Below are 15,785 nucleotides of genomic sequence, written 5' to 3'. Positions count from 1 at the left end.
AGAAGAAGAATGGTAGGACGAGAAGATGGAGAGCTGATGGTTTTTTCACCATCAAAGGACTTGCAACCCTTGGAGTTGGAGGCTTTGTTGGGGGTAAACAAGGGAGCCTGATATAGTCCCCGTCTGGTTTGTATTTGCAAAGATCCCATTTGCGGCATCATACGAAGCATGGAGATGGTCGGGAGAGAACAGTGCTGCTGTTCTTCTCTACAACGAATTGAGAGCAGATAGAGCCAATTAGTAGCGTTGAAACAAGTGATAAGGCGATGAATTCTCTGGGTATAGCCATAGAAATTCTGGGTTCTGGGTTCTGCTTCTTCTTCGTGTCAATTAACTGGGCTGTTTTTTTGGTAGATGAAATTGTGGGAAATCATCTATTACTTGGGTTCCTTTAACAGGATGGATTCGTCATTCAAAGACGTTGGAAGTTTGAAAATTTTTGACTGGCGATGCAATCGAACTCTTCATCTTGGGTGACTTCAAAGACCAAGGCTCTTTTTGGTATTAATTCTCATTGTCTATTATGAGTTTTTTTCATTGTTTTAAATGGTTGCATCTATTATCATTTTTATTTTTATTTAAAACAATAGAAAAACCTTCAAAATACAGTCCATTATGGATTATGGGTGAGAATTCATTCTCCCCATTTATGCGCAGGTTTACTTGAAATTTTTAAAATTAAGATGGGGTATAATAGTAAATACACATTATTTTATAAAATTCACTCTCAAACTCTCTCTCAAACCCAAACGTGCTTATGAACTGTGCTGCTCAACTCTGCAATTTTTCTTTTCTCACTTCTCGCTCACGGCAACTCTGCAACATTCGTCAAGGAATCATACTCTCCAAGGTTTGTTTTCATTTCTTTTCTGTTTTCTTTCCATCTCCGTTCAGCATTTCAGCTTTCTGTGTATTTCTTCTTTTAGTTGCTGGGGTTGCTTCTCAACGATCCCAAAGTTTTAATGGCTGCTGCTCTCAATATGTACTGGTGGTAAGCTGCTGCAGCCAGTGCTCCCTCGAGTGGTCCAACCCAGAAGATCCACTACACAGCATTTCATCCTCAAGCTGCTTACCAGCGACCTTACCAGCGACGGGTGAGTCGCATGCGTTTCTCTATTCTGGTTACTTCTTCTTCCTATTGCATCTTCCGTTAATCTGATGTGCTTCTTTAACAACCCACTTGCTTCTCGTGTTTCAGATTTTATTATTTAATTATTTTAACAACGCACTTGTCGATTTCCTCTTTAAGAAGCACATTGCCTTTGAAGTCCTTTGGATGAAATGTCTTCTTGTCATTTTTTCCCTAATGAGTGCTTTCTGCAAAGAACATGATTACACTGTTTTGGAACACTTGATCCGTGTAAGTTTCCTTGATTAATTAATTGAACTTTGTTATTTTTTCATGGCTTATTTTTTATATTTTCTGATTCCTCAGGTTAGTTACGAAGTTGCAAATATTACAACCGATGCAATTCCTAAATTCACAGATGAAGCCAACCAATTTTTCATAGATCTTTTCCAGTATCCAACCGAGTGAGTTATGAAGCATCATCATTTTAGTAGTTGTCAGAGGATTCTTTTATTTACTTGATTCTCATATGTTGGACCTTTTGCAAGCCCTCCTCTCTGAAACAAAAATAATTGTTTCATGATGCTGCAATTATGTTTGGCCATTTAGTGGAAAGGGTATTTTACACTTGGTCTCATGTTTGGATAATTGTGTGAAATGGTGTTCTCACTGATACTATGAAATGGATGATCGTAACTTTTATCTACCAGTACATGCTGGCCAATTGAGGTAGAAAGCCTATAGCCAGAAACTTCCAATTATGAAAACAGATAATAGAGGCTTAGATGTTATTGTAGGTAAGAGTTTACAGATGTAGAACATGATTTCGCTTTTCCATTAGGAGTGATGTACTTTCGCAAAGTTGAACTGAACTGGATGTGGGTCAAAAGCATTTTGTGTGTGTTCATCAACTTAGGGCATGCCTCAAGAGCATATGCTCTGAGGCATATGTTTGAAGTGCAAGTGCACCTAGCTCATGTCCTCTGGATGTTGGGAGGATGATGTAATGTGTGTGAATCATATCGTGCATGATTGATAGTGCTCCCTTTGTCCATGGTTTTAGTTCATGATTGCCAGTGCTCCCTTTGTCCTTTGGTTTCTCTAGGATTAGTAGCAACTGATTATGCTGAAATAGAAACAGGGACCTAGTACAGCTTGTAAGTAGGATTTTACTTCTCTTCTAGTCTTTAGGTGATATTGATCTCTTTCTTAGGGCTTTTCCACAAGGCAGTTCTTTAGATTAGCTCAACAGTGTTCAACTGTTCTCTACATTAGCTGCTGTGTTTTGTACATGATGTAATGTTTATATCCTACCTTGTAAATCCCTTTAAATCATAATTACTCCTGTACAGCTGATAACTGCTGTGTCTGTAGCCAAAATTGTTTTTTCCCTTTTTTTCTAAAGAATGTTAGCCTGTGATGAATACTAGTGGCCTTGGATGGATATCATAGTGTCGTGTAGCCTTGGATCAAAATAAGCTTTAAATGGCAATGATGAGGAGTCACATGAGCAATGGATATCTGCTTCACTTTTCTTTGGACTGGTTGGGAAGGGACAATACATGATAATCGGATACTAGGAGAAGCTATCCACACTCCTCGTCTGAACTTCCCACATCCACCATCAGGTAACATTTCATATTTTTTATGATAGAGTTGTAGATATTGTTTGAATTGTTAACATTTTATTAATTGATTTTTTTTTTTGTAGGAAAATACTATCTTGTTGATTTTGGATATACAAATGCACCTAGTTATATGGTTCTTTTGAAGAATGTATGCTATCATCTACAAAACTTTAAGCGTCATCAACTTGGACGATAAGATGAGCTATCTAATTTACACATTCTTCATTGAAAATTGATATAGAGAGGTCATTTGGGGTGTTGAAGAAATGATTTCCTATTTTAAAGGCAATGCCACCATTGCGAAATGATCATGGAAGCTCTTATTTTCCTTGCAAGTATTTGATGTAGTTTTAATTTTAGTAGACATTGCATTGATATTGTAGTGAGTGTGTTTCTTGCAAGACTCACAGTTTATATGAATGTTGTTAAGCTAATATTTTGTTTGATGTGTTTTTTGATAATTAATTAATTGTTAATATTTAGATTAATGGGTTTTTTTTTGTATTAATTTTCATTATCATTTTTTAACAATTTTTTATTTTGACATACCAAACTTATTTTTCATTTCATAATTTATTTTCGACAAATGTCACCAAACCATTTTTCATTCTTGACCAATAATCAATTCTTGTACTTATTTTTTTTTAAATAGCCATAATAGAGAATGAGAATTGATACCAAAAAGAGCCCAAGTCTATACGTTAATTTGCAAGTTCTTCCAAGTAGGAAGCATTGATTTGATTGGTGGAATCAATCAACGAAATGAATTGTTTTGTTATTTTGTGTAAAAATGGAAATGGGCCACCAATCAATGGAGGCCCAAGGTTGGAGGGAGCCCACCATTGAACTGCCATGCGAGGCTGGGTTGGGCCTTCAACTACCAGGCCCGAATTATGATGATGAGGGCGCCAAAACGAATATTATTTTGAAAGGGTTTGGCGCCGTTAATACCTATCAGCCAAGACTCGTTTGTGATTCAGATCGGTCCTCTCTCTCTCTCTTGATCGTCCTTTGCTGCGTGTCTGAAACCTACTATTTTGCCTGATTTTAGGTGTTGCAAGCTCAAAGAGAAGGAAAGTATCCATGCAAATCACCATTTCGACGGTGAAAATCCAGACCTCAGGTGACGCTGCTGTCTAATCTGTTTTCATCCATTTGTCGCTCATCTTTTCCTTTACAAGATTAATAATTGTGGTGATCTTGCTTGTTTTTTTCTTCACGACACTGTCGCTACTATAGCATTTCTTATTGCTGCATCCTACACAAATTGTCGTTTACATAACCTTCGTTTTTCACACTTTGTCACTCATTACTGGCATTCAAAATGTAATAGGAGTCCGTGCACTTGCTGATCATTGCCGGTGTTTGTTGTTGGACTTTCCACTCATCTTGTAAGTCATCCCTACCCGAATCCATGTCTCAATTTCAATTAGATGATATTCGTCCTTGCACCTGGAATGGAAGCTCATTCCCTCCTTCATAAGTAACCCCCTTCCCCAATGTTGTTTAGCCTTTTAAGAATTACCAGTTAGAATTCGTTTGGTTGCAAAGGGAATGCAAATATTTTGATGCAAAGTGAAATTTGTTTCTCCAATAAAAATAATATTTTTCTGTAAACCCTAACTAGATCGGTTATTGAGATTTACCAAAAAATTGAAAGCAAAGAAGAGGCAAGAATTGATGATGGAGTTCGGTTCAAATGAACCTACTCTCCGGGACTCAAGTAAGAATCCGATCTTCACTATGGGATTGGAATAAACTTACAAGATCAGAGGCGAAATCTGTATACAAGAGTAATTAAAATAGGCATCGATTCTTCCTCAAACAACCATCGAGTCTTCTTCTCCTTTCGCTGAACACAATCCAGTCACAATGCCTTAGAAAGCCTCCAAGAACGAAGATCGATGATGAAGAAACAGAGAAGAACCATCGCCATTACCGAATCGCCAGAGCTCTCGTATTTTTCCCCAAATCAGAAATCCAAAATGATTGCATCACTTATGAAATAAACCAGACCAGCAATACATATACAAATCAAGTGAACCAGCCGGTTCAACTGAACTAGCTAACCCAAACTGGAAAAGACCAGATTACCCTTACATTTTCCCAGTTAGAATAATTTTTACATTTCAAACTAAGAAGGTAATCTTCACTCTGACTTCTTCTTCTTGCTCTTTCCCGCTCGGGATAACACTCTTAGCTTCTTCCCTCTCTGTGGATCATGGTGAGGTTCTTCCCCCATTCTCTCTCTGTCTAATCAGGATCTCAACCACAGTTGCAACTGAACACACTCTTCGGTTCTTCCCTCTCTCTCTGTCTATCAATCTTCAAATAAAGAAAGAAACATTTCTAATGATGGTGGCCTTATTGCATTTTCTCTCTGAGTTTCTTACGTTATACTAAATGTATGTAGCAGTTGTCAAACTGTTTATTTAAGAGAACTTCCCAATTAGAATTTGCTTGGCTTTATGAACTTTTGAATTTTGGAGGGATTCTCTTTGGAGAAGAAATAAAGACAAGTATCCCAATGTACATTGGTTTGAATGGTTGATTCTGATTTTGATTGCCATTGTATATTAATTAAGTGACTTGCACTGATTTGAGTTGGAAAGTGTGACTAATGATATTAATTGTATTGGGCTCATAAGAGTAGTTTTTTAAGTTTTCCTGATTGTGTGCTAACATATTCAGAATAGTGAGGGATGCATAAAACAGGTATTTGATCGGAACGTTCAGTTTACATTTCCTTATTTTTGCTTTGCTTTTTTCAGTTAAATTTGCTTTAAGTAAAACCTTAGGAAGATATTGACAGAACCCTGTCCAACCTCTCTCTCTCATAATGAGTTCAAAAGAGAACTTTCAAGAAATGTTGCCGATGAATTTTTCGGCTGTAGCTAACATTAATCCTTGATTGAGTCCTACTCCTCTACTTTTTGCAGAACTAAATATGGTGTATATCCTAGGGACTTTAGTCATAGGAAGCATTATGGGAAATTGCTAATATCTATTTGGTTTTGTTTGTGTATGCTCACCAAGTGAGGGAGACCCCTACATCGTGTTACACTACTGATGCATTTCCATGGCTGGACTGGCTCTGTTTTTCTATATGCAGCCCTCTCATTAGTTTTTCTAGTTGTTGCTTTAATTGTTGAGAGCATGGATGCTAAGCTAGATTCAAAATTTTACTTTACTTTTAGAGTCAGTGTTAGTGGCTACATACATGTTACCATAAAAAAAACAGGTTTTATTGAATGAAATTTGTGTCGCTGCTGGAGCCAAGGATTGGTTTGTGAGATCAGCAGAGATCAAGCCCTCCATTGTGGTATCTTGTCTAACAGAATGTTGATAAGTAGGAAATTGAAAACGAAAAAAAAAGGGTAGAGGAAAGGATTGAAAAAAGAGGTGGTAACATGCAAATAATGAATGGTTTTGTTAAAAATGGAAATGGGCCAATCAATGAAGGCCCAAGGTTTACACTAATTGCACTACAAGGTTTACACCAGTCAAACCGAACTGTTGCCCAAAATGCTGTTTTATGTTTTAACCCCAAAAACGCAAAACCCTTTCCCGCTCTGAAATTCTCCCACTTTTGTCAAACTCTCCCTCCCAAAACAAAAGAAATTGCTCGCCTTGCACCTTGTTTCTCTCTCGATCGAGAGAGACTGGGTTTTGTGTTCCTCTCTGTCGCTCTCGATCTAAAATGAGGTGGGTTTTCCATTTCCTTCTTGTTCCTTTGGTTCATATGTCATGACGTCTCATCTTGGAGATTGGGTTCTTCTTTGGGTTTGGACTTTTGGATGTGAAAATTGGAAAAAGAGATTTAGTTTGGACCTTTTTGTGTCTTTGGTTGATGATATTTTTTTCAGCCTTGAACATTCTGAATGATTCGTAGCTTCTCATCTGATGTATACCAGAGTTTTGTCATCTTCGTATTTCTTTGTTCGTGATTTTATGAAACTCGTCGGTGCATTTTTTGAAGGGGTTTTCCTCTATTTATATGATGATATTCATACATCTCATATTCAAGGTTGAAAGTATCCCACAATACCATATGATACTAGCCGATACGTATCCATATTTGACCTAACCGATACGATACATCTTGATACGTCTCTCCATTATATAATATTCGATATAGGACGATATGTCTCTTAAAATCACCTGACCGATACGATACTCGATACCGATACTTTAAACCTTGCTCATATTAACCTAGTGAAGTGGTGATTTTCAACCAGGGATACTGATGTGTTGGTTTTCAAAAATTAATTTTGTTCCTGGCAGAAAGGTACATTTGTATGATATGTCAAACAGAAATAGTTGGCGAACTTCTCTTTTCTTCAGTAACAAGTTTTATTTCTGAAAGTCAAGTCAGAACTAGATTGAGGATCAAAGACCCAGCTTCGTATGAGATAAGGTGGCAAGAGGACTGAGATCTGTTCGCTTTGTTCTTCTTCTTGTCTTGGTTGGGGGATGCGTCCAATCCATCTCTAAAATATTTATATGGTCATGGAATGTTGCTCAAATGTGGGTTCAAAACAGAATTCTTGTGGTTTTGTCTTCTGCACTCTGAGTTCACTGAACTTTCCTTACTGTGTTTTGTCCTTCCTCACTCTTTGTTAAGTGGTGGTTGTTTTTGGTTGCTATTTGAAAGGAAACTATTGCTTTGGATTGTAATGTTGGAAGTATAGGATATCTCACTTGACTTCATATGTTTGGACTTGGGAACTTTTTGATTCAGATTCAGATCTAAGAACTTAAATTTTTAGGAGGTGAAGAAAGTCATAATGAGCAGCAGCCATCACTGTTTACACTCCCCTACTTCTGAATTCAAAATTCATGATAAGTTTGCAAGGGGACACATGCATTTGATCCTACTAATTTGTATGGAACTGTTGTGTGGTCATCCTTGCTGATATTCATAAGTAATACAACCACTATTGTGCACTCTCCCATAGTCTTGGGCTTCAGAATTCTATGCATCCAACAGTATCCTAATTCTTTTTTTTTTATGGAGGGGGGGGGGGGGGGTTGAAGAGGATGGAGCAAGAGGGGGCAGGGGTGTGAAGAGGAGGATTGATACTGAACTTTTTAGCTGCTAGCATTAGTTTGAGAATCAAGATGTGGAGGTAACTTGAGAAAGGGAATGTGTGTAATAATATTTAACCATGCAATGTCTTGTGTAATTACTTTGCTCCTTTTTATACCTGACAGACTGTTGCCTTGCTTGCTAATGTTGGTCTTATGAGGGATCTTCCATTTTGAAGACCAATTATCTGTTCTATTCAGCTGTTGTTCCACTAAGACATTCCTCTTCCTTGCTGATGTTTATTGAATGAGTGGTCTGCCGTTTTAGAAACCAATTCTCTGTTTTGTCTTTGCTCCGTAGATCTCAGAGTCTACTGTAATTGCATTTAGCATCCAAACTTGCTTAGTTTTCTACAAAAATATAATGGACCAATGCAGTGAGACATCATCCAATTTGGTTTCTTGGTTGGAGTGAGTTGGACTTTGAAACTGGTTCCCAAACTATGGTCAGCTTTTCTGCCTTCTAAGACGATTGCATTGGTTGCTAGTGTTCAGAAAATGAATGATCCTCTGGTTTGGTTTTGAAGATCAACTATATTTCAGTTTTTCTGCTCTCTAGTAGTTCAATGGTAATATTAATGTGAGTTTGAAAAATATTTTCCACATCTGCTGTATCCAGATAAGTTAAATTTGTGATTCCTTTGGTGGGGATAAAAATGATATGATTTGTGATTTTATAGCTCTGCCATGTTTGTTAGATGGTATAGAGATGCTGTATTTCTTAGCTGAAATCCATTATATATGTTGGTCCTCCATTGTAGTTTAGAGTCAACATTGCAATAACTTGTCATGTTTAATTATTTGTTCTATGATTGAATGGGGTAGTTGATAAAAGCATGCCTAGAAATATTTTCGGTAAGTTGTTTTTAAGTCTATAATGTTAACAAAAATGCACAGTTTTGGCTATATTAAGTCGTGCATATTGTACCCAACAAAAATGCACTGCTTCGATGAAACTTTTGCCAATTCAGGTGCATTTTTGTAAGTTCAGTATGTTTGAAATGGCATACTGAAACAATGTTTTGAATAGGAATCATGAACATGATGCTTTTGCTGGATAATGGCATTTGTCCATTATTTGCCACAGTATATTTAGAATAGTGAGGGATGCATAAAACAGGTATTTGATCAGGAACGTTCAGTTTACATTTCCTTATTTTTGCTTTTTTTTTTTCAGTTAAATTTGCTTTAAGTAAAAACCTTTGGCAGAGTTCAAAAGAGAACTTTCAAGAAATGTTGGAAGAATTTTGTCGTTGAATTTTTTGGCTGTAGCTAACGTTAATCCTCAATTGAGTCCCACTCTACTTTTTGCAGAACCAAGTATGGTGTATATCCTAGGGCCTTCAGTCATAGGAAGCATAATAGGAAATTGCTAATATCTATTTGGTTTTGCTTGTGTATGCTTACCAAGTCAGGGAGGCCCCCTACATCGTGTTACACTACTGATGCATTTCCATGGCTGGACTAGCTCTGTTTTTTTATATGCAGCCCCCTCTCAATTTTTAGTTTTTCTAGTTGTTGCTTTAATTGTTGTAGAGCTTGGATGCTGAGCTAGATTTAAAAATTTTACTTTACTTTAGAGTCAGTGTTAGTGGCTACATACATGTTACCATAGAAAAACAGATTTTATTGAATGGAAAAAGAGGTGGGAACAATCAACAGGAACAAAGGAAAGGTTGAGAGAATTCAATATGGGTTGGTTTATTGGGTTGCTACTTACGGGCAACCCAATCTTCAGAGTTCCAAGCTGAAAGTCTGCTTCGCTAGGGAGTTTCAAATAGAAAAATAAGATCCGGTATCCCCCTTCTCTGCTGAGTTTGATGATTCTTTTATTACTTTCTAGTTTTGGGATTGGTAAGTTCAGCTGGGTTTAGAGATAAGTGGGCTTCCAAGAAGCTTTGCTAAGTTCAGCTGGGTTTAGAGATAAGTGGGCTTCCAAGAAGCTTTGCTTTTTTAGCCTGTGATGAATGCTTGTATTTATTGAATGAAATTTGTGTTTAACATATTATGCTGTGTGGCTGCTGTAGCCAAGGGTGAGATCATGAGAGAAATCAAGTCCTCCTTTGTGGAACTAAAATTAATTAACAAAATATCGGTAAGAAAAGGAAAAGGCAAACAAAAAGAAGAGGATTGGAAGGAAGAAGAATTAGAAACAATCAAAAAGAAGAAAGGAAAGGTTGACAGAGTATTCAGACATGCTTTGGTTCATTGGGTTGCTCTTCAAGGTTCCAATCTGCGAATCAGCTTGGCTTTAGAGTTTCAAATAAAAACTCAGGTCTGGCCTCCCCTTTTCTGCCATTTCATGATCTTTTTTTCAATTTCTGGTAATGGGGTTGGTGAATTTTTGGTTGGATTTAGGGATAAGTGGGCCACCAAGAAGATTTTATAGTCTGTGATAAATGCTAATACTGAAAGATCCAAAACAAAATCTGCTTTGCCTTTGTGTTCATCTATCTTGTTCCAACTTGTAAATTTCGAAAGACACTTAACTGAATCTATTGAGTTTTTTAGTTTTCACGCATTAAAGGAAGCAAGTTGCGGGCCATTTCCCATGTATGTACACACACACACACACACACACACACACTTGACTGAATGTATTAAGCTTTCTAGTTTTCAAGCATTGGAAGAAGCAAGTTCCAGCCATTTGCCACATATGTCCACACACGCACACAAACACACACTTGGACTACCCAATGTCCATTTGTCAGGTAACCTTCTAATCTTCTATACCAAACTATCTAGTCAACATAATTGCTGAGATAGAACGGGAAGGAAAAAAAATTGAAGGGTGTCGAATTCTGAATTTTGATCGAAAATCAGATATATTGGTACTTTGCCTGGCAATGAAGTAGTTTTTCAAAATAATGTGGTTTAAAAGCTATTGTTAGTTCTTCACAATTATGCAGTTTAAATGCTTTTGTTCTTGTTTTGTCATTTGGGTGAATTTTGTCCAAATCTAGTAGTAGAAATGAAGCTGAAATCCTTAGAGACCACTTCTGGTTAATGGAAACCCAAATGCCTGGGGGATTTTGTACCTTCTCACCACAATGACAAGCAATTCCTACTCAGTGCCTGGAAAATTGTATAATTTATTTTACCATTTCATCTTTGTCCTTATTTTCTTTGTAAAATATAGTTTATTCATAAATTCAATCAGGTGTAAAGGCAAGGGTGAAGAAAATTTTCACCTGATTGATGTGTGAATTTAATTTAATCATTTGTAGGGTTTGTGATGTGAATTAACTAAGGAGTACATTCATGGGAAGCAGAAACAACTAGACCTTAAACCATGAGATAGCTAGTCCTTAGTGCCATAGGACCAGTCATGTTGTCCAATTGATCCCACATTTAAAAGGCCAGGTGCTGCTTGAATCAGAACTTTAAAATTAGTTCATGAATTAGCATCCTGATCAAATATTCTAATATTGTTATTATCAAACAGATGACCAAACACTTCATAGCAAAACCTCAAATATCTCTCTTAGATAAATTGAAGTGTTGCTCTGCTTATTGCCCACTAAATTGCTCTCTCATGCAAGTCCTAAAACCCTCAGTGTGTAAGGCCTTAAAATTATTCCCTTCAAGTTTAAGAGTCTATTATGTGCCTAATGGGGCCCAATTTGATGTATGGGTACTAGATTGGGCCAGCCTAGTATGAGATGGGATAAAGGACTTGATTCAACCTGTTTCCATCAGCTTCGGAGCTTTTGGCGTAGTGGTCAAGTATCTAACAGAATCCCATTTCAATTGGCATGATAAATTTTTTTTTGCTAATCTCATTCTATCTGGTGATGAATCATATTGGTTTTCATTGGTCATACTTATAGTTATTTGGATTGATAATGTCATTTTGAAACTCTTGATACTTACTAAAAGTGAGACTATGTCAAGATCAGATTTTACCAAACATCAACTTGTTCTGCAACTGTTCTAGAAACATTTGTAGAACTAATTTATCACATTGCATAAAATCAACCATCAAATGGTCTTCTAGCATAGAAACATTGAAAAGCACAGCCAAACTGTATCAACATTTTTGGCAAAGAACTGCACTGCTAGAATTAAAGTTCTCAAACGCTACCTTAGAGTCTTCATATGTGGAGCATTTTAAAATTTTTCTCTAGGAATAAAATAAATGATAATGGTCTTTTAAAGGTAGGGTTTTCTGGTTTAAATATTATTTTTTAAGGGAAAGGCAGGGTTGAAATATATTTCGTAACCTCAATGACAGTTGTTTTTCTGAAGAGTTCCTTTCCAAAATTGGTAGCAATTGTGTTTTTATTTTTTTGGGTTGGGGGGGGGGGGGGGGAGGTTGGGGGCTCATTTAATATCTCTCTACAAATAAAATTATAACCCCCCCCCCCAAAAAAAAAAAAAAAATGAGAGTAAAATTTAAATTAGCCATCAATTATAATTTCTTATCTGTTTGTGAGAATTTTACAGCTATACAAGTTCTAATGTGACCCTTAATTATCCTTTGCAGGCGTCGCCTGCGTCTACAAGAAAGAAACTGGTGTTCTCTTTGTTTTATAGGTGTCCTTATTTTGGAGAAGATAGATATCTCAGTTATGCTTTCATAGGTTTACTTTGCAAGCAAGTGCAATTGTCTGATTTTGTATGACAATGGCTCATTATTATGACATTGATGACATTATCATGGAAGAGGAGGTTATTGCCTAAGCATTTTCATGCTATTTTTGTTATCTGGAACCCTAAGAATTTTCTGTATTCTGATTACCCACTTTAATGTGCACTTGCTCGCAGATCACCTCAGTTGTTTTGCAAGTGGCTGCTAATGGGGTTGGACTCCTTGATCCCAGTGCAGAAACAAACACTGTATGTCCTCTGGAAAGCTTGAACTTGTGCAAACTAATTGTGTTCTAATGGTTTGCTTGTCTGTAAATGACAGGTTGAGCAAGGTTCAAAGGTGGAATTATCTTTCTGGCTAGCCCATGAGTTGCACCTTAGACAGGCAGTTGCTATGAATGTGCTTTCTTGCTTCAATCAAAAGTAAGACTTGTAGTGCCTCTAATTGAGTTTTGATGGAAAAGAAGTTTTTAGTTGCATTGGTGCTGGATGACAATAAGAATACAATTTCCTACTAGCATTGTACTAATCTGACCTGTGGGATTAGCGGTTTTGATGACCTGATTCTGTCCTTCTAACTAGTACTATTTGAATAATTTTTTTCTTTTGCCTCTGCATCTTAATCTTCCAACCAAACAAACAGACAATGCTCTACTGTTATGACCCTGTTCAGATCAATTTTAGTCTATAGTATTTCTTAAGATGGTGCCTATTAATTGGTTGGGTCATACTCCCTTGCATTGCTGCACTATGCTTTGTTTAGATATTTAGAACAGATTTTTCGAGCACTGATGTATGCTTTCTGGAAAGAAAATGAACTAGATTTTGTATTGTCTCATCACTGATTTTTTTTATTCCCACCAGAACAAGGAAGGAAATCCAGGCTGATGCTGCATGTGTTGATCTCAGGAGTAGGTGCCCGTACTTCTATGAATTAGGGTGCAAGATTGCACCGCTGTAAGTCCTATATGCTCAAGAATTTTTAATGTATAATTTTTTTTAAGTTAAAGAAGTACTGAATATATTTGTCTCACACAGATTTATGTGCCTGTTTTCACTCTGGTAATAGTTGGAGTTGTGCCATTATCATTGTTATTCATTGCAAGGCATTTGTGTGCCATTGTCTTCTTCTTCTTCTTTTTTGTTTTTGATGAATGAAATTGACTTTGTCACTTATGCATAGAGGAAATCCAGAATTCCATTTTGGTTTTCAATTTTATGTAGATTATATGTTGCTCATTCTTTTTAGTGGTAAACCACCCAACAACACCCCCCCCCCAACCAACCCAAAAAAAGAAGAAGATCAAAAGTCAACCAGGATGCCATTTAAATGGCAAATGGATTAGAAAAATAGCCCAAGATGCTGGTTAACAGGATGCTCCGAACAATCGAAAGCGCATGCTTCTATTTGGCATTGGACAATTTTCTTGGCCTTTATGATCAATCCAGTTAGACAGATGTGAATTTTGTTAGCTTTTAAATGTCAGAATAGGGCTATAATAGAAACAAAAAGGAGATATTCATATTAGTTTGGACATCACATCTGAAGGAATAGAAAGAGCAGATTAGAAACACAGGGAGAAGATGTTCTCATCAGAGGCTGAAGCAGAGAATGAGGACATGAGAAGGGTTAGAAAATAAGAACTAGATTATTACTTGGAGAGATGATCTGGGACTCTTTTCTGCAACAACAGAATGTTGAGGTTGAAGTTGAACACAGAGGATATTAATGAGGATTTGTTTGAGAAGAGCTGAAGAGAATTTGAGGGCAGAGAAAAGAGGGAAAGACTAACTGAGTTTGGGGTGGGAGATGTGAGGAGAGAGAATCGGGAGAACATTTCAAATACACATCACTTTCCTCTTTGTCAATGTGGGTTATGGTATCTCAGGTCGATTAAAGATATTGACTTCCATTTAATAAGTTTGCTTTCTTAAGCATGCTTTTGGAAGGCTTTTTTCTGTTGTTTTTCTCATGTTGTAAAAGGGTTGCATGGGTGTTCAACGGTTGGACAAACAAGTGTCTAACTGTTCAGAATATTGACTGTGTTGAGTCTTTCTGTGAAGTACACAAGTAACGTAGATGAGAAATATAGTTTTATATATTTTCACTTTTTTATTGTACACAAACATGACTTGTGTTTTCACATCTCAAAATCTTCTGAACGTGCATTATTTTTTGAGCATTTTGAATTGCCTGAAGATTGAAATTACTGTGCGCATGTTAGTAGATAGTGCTTTGGCTAGTGGCATGCTTCAATGGTTATGGTTCAGGTAACATTCTCCTTCAAGTTTTTGCTTTTTGATATGCTATCCTGAATAGAATTGATAGTTAAAGAGGGTTCAAGTGGCTGATCCTTCTCAGTGGGGATAAGGCGTAGTTGAGCTGAGATTAGTTAAAATAGTTCACTTAAATTTTCCAATTCAATTATTTCCTTGATAGCACTTGTGCAACTGAAGGACTGGTTTTGAACAAACTCTTTTGTGATGGACAGGGCTGTTGACAGAGGCATTGGGGCGTTCCTCTTTTATACATTTGCCAATAGGTATAAGGAGATTTTGAGCAAGGCCCACAGTGCAGCATTTGCAGTGGCCCCCAAGTTTTTGGCACTTCTTACAAAAGAAGAAATCCATTGTGAGATTTCAACCTGTTTAATTCTCGATTCATATTCTTTTTCTCTAAACAATTGATTCTTCATTGAAATCATTGTTGTGGCTTTTGAAGTGTATGAAGCAGCCCGATCTTCAATGGCAGCATTTAAGAAATGGCGGACAGGCGGCCCCAGATTTGAAAGGGCATCCATTCTTGGGATAAAGAGGAAGCACACAAATTAGATGCAAGCTCTGGCTGCCATTCCATCTCAGTCCCTTTGCCAAATTTGTAGTTTATTATATCTAGTCATTTTAGTACCGTTTCTTCATTATGGTTTAAAGTAAGGATTAAGCAGAAGAAATTTGGATACTTTTTTTCGGCCGGAGCAATTTTAGCAATCAGATCATTCATTGTGGAAGTGATTCTTAACTCGATAAGACCTTAGGCAACTAACAATTGAATTACCTTGTAAACCCGTTTGGATAATTAAGATCAATTTCTTTTATTCAGTATACAAGGTATATATTTTAGGGTATTTTGGTTGAATTGAGGATTTATTTGTTCCTACACAACCTCTAATTCGGGGTAAATGAATTTCTGACCTCATTAGCATGGTTGATATGGATTGCTAGAGGAAGGGCTTTCATGACTCATGAAATTATTCCTAGTCCTCTATACTTGATAAGCTTGAGAATATAACAAATTCTACCAAAAACAAAGAGAAAAGAATATAACAAATTTGTGAGGTTACAAGCTAAGCTTTGATCTTGTGTGTCGACTAATACAAATAGAAGATTATTGCTGGATGGTGTGCCATTTG

General features: G+C 36.8%; 1 protein-coding gene across 5 annotated transcripts; it reads left to right on the top strand.

Annotated features, from left to right (window-relative positions):
- The first annotated feature begins 754 nt into the window (after positions 1-754).
- LOC149019816 (DNA replication complex GINS protein PSF3-like) lies at positions 755-15,436 on the top strand. 5 transcript variants are annotated; one of them, XM_089147777.1, is made up of 12 exons: positions 755-850; positions 927-1,094; positions 1,436-1,533; positions 2,500-2,697; positions 2,781-3,820; positions 4,031-4,088; positions 12,272-12,456; positions 12,553-12,624; positions 12,698-12,798; positions 13,240-13,332; positions 14,868-15,007; positions 15,098-15,436. In XM_089147777.1, exons 7-12 carry the CDS (start codon positions 12,406-12,408, stop codon positions 15,205-15,207), a joined length of 567 nt encoding a protein of 188 aa, XP_089003903.1. In that variant the 5' UTR covers positions 755-850; positions 927-1,094; positions 1,436-1,533; positions 2,500-2,697; positions 2,781-3,820; positions 4,031-4,088; positions 12,272-12,405; the 3' UTR covers positions 15,208-15,436. The 5 variants fall into 5 exon arrangements, with proteins under 5 accessions (XP_089003903.1, XP_089003905.1, XP_089003902.1 ...); XM_089147779.1 differs by lacking the exon at positions 2,500-2,697 and having other exon boundaries at positions 1,006-1,094; positions 3,749-3,820; XM_089147776.1 differs by lacking the exon at positions 2,500-2,697 and having other exon boundaries at positions 3,749-3,820.
- Positions 15,437-15,785: the final 349 nt, after the last annotated feature.

The sequence above is a fragment of the Hakea prostrata genome, chromosome 3 (genome assembly GCF_041222555.1).
Source record: "Hakea prostrata isolate BN-2017 chromosome 3, UWA_Hpros_2, whole genome shotgun sequence".
In the NCBI taxonomy this organism is placed as follows: Eukaryota; Viridiplantae; Streptophyta; class Magnoliopsida; order Proteales; family Proteaceae; genus Hakea; species Hakea prostrata.
The sequence above is the reverse complement of the archived record's forward strand: the minus strand, read 5'-3'. Positions and strand labels throughout refer to the sequence as shown.